Genomic DNA, 7,398 nt, shown 5'->3' with positions numbered 1-7,398 from the left:
CTTATTAGATGTCTAATAGATGCTTAATAGATGTCTAATAGATGCTTAATAGATGTCTAATATATGCTTGTTAGATGTCTAATATATGCTTAATAGACGTCTAATATATGCTTGTTAGATGTCTAATAGATGCTTAATAGATGTCTAATATATGCTTGTTAGATGTCTAATAGATGCTTGTTAGATGTCTAATAGATGCTTGTTAGATGTCTAATAGATGCTTAATAGATGTCTATCAGATGCTTACTATATGCATAATATATGTCTAATAGATGCTTATTAGATGTCTAATAGATGCTTAATAGATGTCTAATAGATGCTTAATAAATGTCTAATAGATGCTTATTAGATGTCTAATAGATGCTTAATAGATGTCTAATAGATGCTTAATAGATGTCTAATATATGCTTGTTAGATGTCTAATATATGCTTAATAGACGTCTAATATATGCTTGTTAGATGTCTAATAGATGCTTAATAGATGTCTAATAGATGCTTGTTAGATGTCTAATAGATGCTTAATAGATGTCTAATATATGCTTGTTAGATGTCTAATAGATGCTTAATAGATGTCTAATAGATGCTTGTTAGATGTCTAGTAGATGCTTAATAGATGTCTATCAGATGTCTAATAGATGCTTATTAGATGTCTAATAGATGCTTAATAGATGTCTAATAGATGCTTAATAGATGTCTAATATATGCTTGTTAGATGTCTAATATATGCTTAATAGATGTCTAGTATATGCTTGTTAGATGTCTAATAGATGTCAAATATATGCTTGTTAGATGTCTAATAGATGCTTAATAGATGTCTAATATATGCTTGTTAGATGTCTAATATATGCATAATAGATGTCTAATAGATGCATAATAGATGTCTAATAGATGCATAATAGATGTCTAATAGATGCATAATAGATGTCTAATAGATGCTTAATAGATGTTTAGTAGATGCTTAATAGATGTCTTATAGATGCTTATTAGATGTCTAATAGATGCTTAATAGATGTTTAATAGATGTTTAATAGATGCTTAATAGATGTCTAATAGATGCTTGTTAGATGTCTAATAGATGCTTAACAGATGTCTATCAGATGCTTAATAGATGCATAGTAGATGTCTAATATATGCTTAACAGATGTCTTTTAGATGCTTAATAGATGTCTATCAGATGTCTAATAGATGTAAACATGAATGTCTTGGTCAAATCAAGGCTAAATTTAGCTGTCAGTGTATTACAGGATTAAATAACTACACATGTGAAGTCTGTTTAATCTGTCTATTTGATGATTAGTCTTATTTTGGCCTATTCTTAGACATTTATTCACTGACCGCCCAATTGAAGCCTCATTTTAGCCAAGAAATCCATGCTAGATGTCTATTAGACGCCTATTAAACACAAAATTGCTCAATGTGAGCTCTCCTACTGCTGTACTGCAGACAGAAAACCTCAGCACGCTTTACCCAGCATATGCTAAATCATCCTGTGTCTGATCATTATACTGCTTGTGTGCGTGCAGGCAAGCTGGGAGGAAGTCACCTCTCTGCCATCCACATGGCTCTGAGTGCCCTCAATCTGGCCGAGTGTGCTGGAGACTGCCTCCCTGTGGCCACACTGGCCGAAGTCTATGTGTCTGCAGCCCTACGGGTCAAAACCAGCCTTCCCCGCCTGCTGCACTTCACTACTGTAAGCACACACACACACACACACACACACACACACACGTTTGTTTCATCTTAATGAGGGCATTACACAGACTTCCACTGTTGTTCTGTGTCTGTGGCCTAACCCTAGCCCTAACCTTAACCCTAACTGACCCTCACAGAATCAACCGCACATTATTACCTCCTGACTGATTTATAAGCACCTTTAAATAGTGAGGAGCAGTGAAGCGTCAACAGCAGTGGCTTGTTTTGATATCTCACTGTATGAGTGAGGACAACTGAGTATAGCTAAACACACACACACACATTTGTTTCGCTATCTTTGTGAGGACATTACACAGACTTCTATTGTTTTTCTCTCTAGGTTAAAGATAGTGGCCTAACCCTAGCCCTAACCTGAACCCTAACTGACCCTCACAGGATCTCTTGCTGTGTTCTTGTGTGTCTTTGTGTGTTCTTCATGTGGTAAATGGTGTTTGTTTGTGTGTGTGTGTGTGTGTGTGTGTGTGTGTGTGTTCTTCATGTGGTAAATGGTGTTTGTGTGTGTGTGTGTGTGTGTGTTTCAGCGAGTGTTTTTGAGCAGTGCACGTCAGGCCTGTCTGTCCCCCAGCGGCAGCGTCCCACCAGCCATGCAGTGGTTGTGTCACCCTCTGGGTCACCGCTTCTTTGTGGATGAGGACTGGACCATCCGCAGCTCCCCGAGGGAGAGCATCTACAGCCAGGCCGGAAACTCAGGTCAGCAGCTGAACCATTGTAGAATAAACCATCTGAATATATGAGGAGCACACGAGAGACTCCAGGACATTCAGAATAGAGAATTAATGTGTGTGTGTGTGTGTGTCCTGTCTGCAGTTGACCCATTGGCTCAGGTGACCCAGGGGTTTCGTGAGCATCTGCTGGAGAAGGCGCTGTACTGTGTGGCTCAACCCAGAGGAGACAAGAGCCTCGCTGATGGAGACGGGTGCGTTTGTGTGTGTGTGCTCATTCTTAACGCTAGGCTACACACAAACTTGTGTACTGCTAATGTTGTTTGTGTGAATGAATGTGTATATATGTACGGTGTGTGTGTGTGTGTGTGGGCGGCACAGTGCCTCAGTGGTTAGTAGTGTGGCCTCACAGATAGAATGTCACTAGTTGGAGTCCCGGCTGGCTCATTGTCATTACTGTGTGGAGTAAGTTTGAGTCATGTTTAGTTGCTAAATGTAATAGAAGTTCATTTTGATGCGACTTTATTTTGCATTCGCTGCCCGTGACGCTTTTAAATCTGCCTCATCTGTGTTTATTTGAATATAAGTGTATTCATTTGAGTGTGTGTGTGTGTGTGTGTGTGTTGACAGCGAGTTCTCCGACGCTCTTGAATACCTGCAGTTGCTGACCAGCGCTGCTGATGCAGCCGGAGCCACGACACAATCCTTCGCCATCGGCTCCAACATGGCCACCGTCACAGGTCAGCTTCACACACTGCTCTATAATATCCACTCATCAGAGAGTAACAGCACTGCTGGCTGAAGGGAAGACATGGGGACGGGGTAAAAAGCAGCAACTGGGCCTAAAGTTTCACTGAAGCAGAAGTGTGTGTGTGTGTTCTTGACCTCCAGGCTGTGACCCGCACTCTAAGTGGTGGTCTTCAATGGTGGTGGTGGTCATTAATTGGCTGCAGGGAGAGGACGCGGCGGCCGAGAGGCTGTACCCTGCGGTGGAGCATTTACCACGCAGCCTGCAGTCCGCCGAGTGAGACGCTTCCCCACACTCTGTCTGTCTGTGTGTGTGTGTGTGTGTGTGTTTATCTGATGTGTGTGTGTGTGTTTCTGATGTGTGTGTGTGTTTCTGATGTGTGCGTGTGTGTGTTTCTGATGTGTGTGTGTGTGTTTCTGATGTGTGTGTGTGTGTTTCTGATGTGTGTGTGTGTGTGTTTCTGATGTGTGTGTGTGTGTGTTTCTGATGTGTGTGTGTGTGTGTTTCTGATGTGTGTGTGTGTGTGTGTGTGTGTGTTTCTGATGTGTGTGTGTGTGTGTTTCTGATGTGTGCGTGTGTGTGTTTCTGATGTGTGCGTGTGTGTGTTTCTGATGTGTGTGTGTGTGTGTTTCTGATGTGTGTGTGTGTGTGTTTCTGATGTGTGTGTGTGTGTTTCTGATGTGTGTTTGTGTGTTTCTGATGTGTGTGTTTCTGTTGTGTGTGTGTTTCTGGTGTTTGTGTGTTTCTGTTTGTGTGTGTGTTTCTGATGTGTGTGTGTTCTGATGTGTGTGCTTGTCGTTGTGTTTCTGATGTGTGTGTGTTTCTGGTCTGTTTGTGTGTGTGTCTATGGTGTGTTGTATGTGTGTGTTTCTCTGATGTGTTTGTGTGTGTTTCTGTTATGTGTGTTTCTGATGTGTGTGTTCTCATGTTAAATGTGTATGTGTGTGTTTCTGATGTGTGTTTGTGTGTTTCTGATTTATGTGTGTGTGTGTGTTTCTGATGTGTGTGTGTGTGTGTGTTTCTGATGTGTGTGTGTGTGTGTTTCTGATTTATGTGTGTGTGTTTCTGATGTGTGTGTGTGTATGTTTCTGATGTGTGTGTGTGTGTTGCTGGTGTGTGTTATCGTGTTTAATGTGTGTGTGTGTTTCTGATGTGTGTGTGTTTGTGTTCTGGTGTTTAATGTGTGTGTATGTGTGTTTCTGATGTGTGTTTGCGTTCTGGTGTTTAATGTGTGTGTGTGTGTTTCTGATGTGTGTGTGTGTTTCTGGAGTGTGTGTTCTCGTGTTTAATGTGTATGTGTGTGTTTCTGATGTGTGTGGGTGTGTGTCTATGCATTTCTGATGTGTGTGTTTGTGTGTGTGTTTGATGTGTGTGTTCTGGTGTTTAATGTGTATGTGTGTGTTTCTGATGTGTGTGTGTGTCTGTGCATCTCTGATGTGTGTGCGCGTTATTTGATGTTTCTGATGTGTGTTTGTGTGTTCATGCATTGATCTGGATGTGTGTGTGTGTGTGTTGCAGGAGTCCTCTCCCGAAAGCGTGTGTGAACGTGTTTAAAGCGGTGCGCACCCTGCTGGCCAAACCCGAGAGCCAGCAGCTGAGCCTGAGCTACTGTGAGAGAGCCAGCGTTCTGTTCCGAGACAGCCTGAACCTCGGCCCGCACTGCAGCGCCTCCACACAACTCGACAAGGTCTGTGTGTCTGTGTGTGTGTGTGTGTGTGTGTGTGTGTGTGTGTGTGTGTGTGTGTGTGTGTGTGTGTGTGTGTGTGTGTGTGTGTGCGCGCACATGTGTCCTGGGCGGAGCTGTAGTGCATTGTAGTTGCATTGCATGTGTGTGTAGTGTGCAATGTTCCTGCAGTGCAACACAGAGCTGCACCACTGATCCTCCAGCCCGACCCGCTCTCCGTATCGATGTGTTGTGTTCATCTCAGTGATGATGTGGAGGACTCTGCAGGTCAGGGCTGCACCACACTGCTGTTCCGCATCTGTCATTTATAGCTAGCGCCGGGCGATACTGCACTGATCGCGATGGCATGGGTAATCATTCAGGATCACTCAACATTTTAAACAACACATTCAGGAGTATTAGGATTTTACGGCTTAGTCCCTTTATTAATCTGGAGTCGCCACAGCGGTATGAACCGCCAATTATTCCAGCATATGTTTTACACAGCGGATGCCCTTCCGGTTATTTTCATAATCCATTAATCTGTTGATTATTTTTTTTGATGAATGGGATTTTAAAAAGCCTTCATTTCATTTCATTTGTTCAAAAAAAGCTCACCCCTGACAGGGAGAACATGCAAACTCCACACAGAAACACCAAGTGACACGGTCGGGACTCAAACCAGCGATCTTCTTACTGTGAGGCCACAGTGCTGACCACTGCGCCGCCGTGTCGTCCTCCTCTGCGATATGAAACTGCAGACAGCGTTACTGATGATGATGATGATGATGATGATTGTGCAGCCCTGAAGCAGAACTGTAGATGCATCATGAACAATACTGCTGTTGCGTTTCTGATGTGTGTGTGTGTGTGTGTGTTTCTGATATTTCTGTATGTGTGTATTTTTTTGTGTGTATGAATGTGAATGTTTTATTCTGTTATGCGTGTGTGTTTCTGTGTGTGTGTGTGTGTGTTTATGATGAGTGTATGTGCTTCTGATGTGTGTGTGTGTGTGTAGCTGGTGCAGCTGCTGCTGTGTGATCTGCTCCTGGTGACGAGGACAAACGTGTGGCGTGATCAGCAGGTCTGCAGCTCCTCCTCGACGGCTGCAGCGTCTCCAGCTGAACTGCAGGGATTCCAGCAGGACCTGAGCTCACTGCGCAGACTAGCACACAGCTTCAGGCCCGCCACGCGCAGGGTACACACTCACACACACACACACACACACACACACACACACACTCACACACACTGCTGTCATATAAGGACGCAGCTTTAGAGGGTCGGTTCACCCGAGATGAACATTTACTCACTCTTTCCTCTCCATCAAAACACTTTGAGTTTCTTTCCTCTGTTGAACACAAGAGAAGATATTTTGAAGAATGCTGAAACGCCAGCACATGTTTAGCGAGCTCTGTAAACAGAATGAGTTCATGAAGATGATGAAGGCTGTGCGGTCTAGAGCAGCTGACAGAACAAGGCTACGCTAATCTCAGGAAGACAAGACACACACTGCAGTTTACCTTAGCATGTCCCTGTGGTGTGTATTTAACTCTCTGTGTGTGTGTGTGTGTGTGTGTGTGTGTGTGTGTGCGCGCAGTTGTTCCTGCATGAAGCCACAGCGCGGCTAATGGCAGGAGCCAGTCCAACACGCACACACCAGCTGCTGGACCGCAGTCTGCGCCGCCGCGCCACTCCTGGAGCCAGAATAGGTGAACACACACACACACATATATATATATATACGTGTACACACATAAATACATACATCCATAAATGTACACACATACATGCATGCATACACACACACATGCATATATGCAAGCGCACACACACTCATGCAGACATACTTGCACACAAACAAACAAACATACATGCATACATGAATACACACACACTTGGACTAACGCACACATATACTTGCACACACCTTGAATTAACTCCGTTTTACACCGGACACTGCTTCATGATCATCCCACTAGTGTTATCCTCTCACCCTGAACTCGCTGTGTGTGTGTTTCTGATCAGAAGAGTGTGAGCTCCACCCGGGTCAGCGTGAGCAGGCGGAGGCGGTGATGTTGGCGTGCCGGTTTCTGCCTCCATCTTTCCTGTCGGCTCCTGGGCAGAGGGTGGGCATGCTGGCGGACGCCGCGCGCACACTGGAGAAACTGGGAGACAAACGCACACTACACGACTGCCAGCAGATGATCATCAAACTGGGCAGCGGCACCACCGTCACCTCCACCTAAACACACACACACACACACACACACACACACACACACGACTGCCCCCAGATGATTATCAAACTGGGCAGCGGCACCACCGTCACCTCCACCTGAACACACACACACACGACTGCCAGCACATTATCATCAAACTGGGCACCTTCCACTTGAACACACACACATGCGTGTATACATGGTTTACAGGGACACTCCATTGGAGTAATGTATTTTATACAGTAAAATCTGCTTATGGTATGATCCACTCCTGAATCAAACCCTCACAGTAAACCTGTGGCAAAGTTTATATATCAAAAGACCTCACTACGTATGATTTAGAATTAAAGGGACACGAGATGCGACCCTGTAAACCACCTCAATAGACTA

The 7,398-nt window shown here is 44.3% G+C and overlaps 1 protein-coding gene across 1 annotated transcript in view; it reads left to right on the top strand.

The window, feature by feature from the left end:
* The window catches only part of srebf1 (sterol regulatory element binding transcription factor 1), a gene marked incomplete at its 3' end in the record, with an annotated part of 26,776 nt that extends 19,743 nt beyond the window's left edge, over positions 1-7,033 (top strand). Inside the window, 9 exon segments of the mRNA NM_001105129.1 lie at positions 1,524-1,690; positions 2,235-2,403; positions 2,521-2,629; positions 3,006-3,115; positions 3,267-3,399; positions 4,642-4,810; positions 5,805-5,984; positions 6,387-6,498; positions 6,815-7,033. Of these exon segments, the coding sequence (NP_001098599.1) occupies positions 1,524-1,690; positions 2,235-2,403; positions 2,521-2,629; positions 3,006-3,115; positions 3,267-3,399; positions 4,642-4,810; positions 5,805-5,984; positions 6,387-6,498; positions 6,815-7,033 (1,368 nt within the window).
* Positions 7,034-7,398: the final 365 nt, after the last annotated feature.

This window comes from Danio rerio, chromosome 3, assembly GCF_049306965.1.
Source record: "Danio rerio strain Tuebingen ecotype United States chromosome 3, GRCz12tu, whole genome shotgun sequence".
Classification (NCBI taxonomy): Eukaryota; Metazoa; Chordata; class Actinopteri; order Cypriniformes; family Danionidae; genus Danio; species Danio rerio.
Note: the sequence above shows the minus strand (reverse complement) of the source record. Positions and strands in the feature narration are given on the sequence as shown.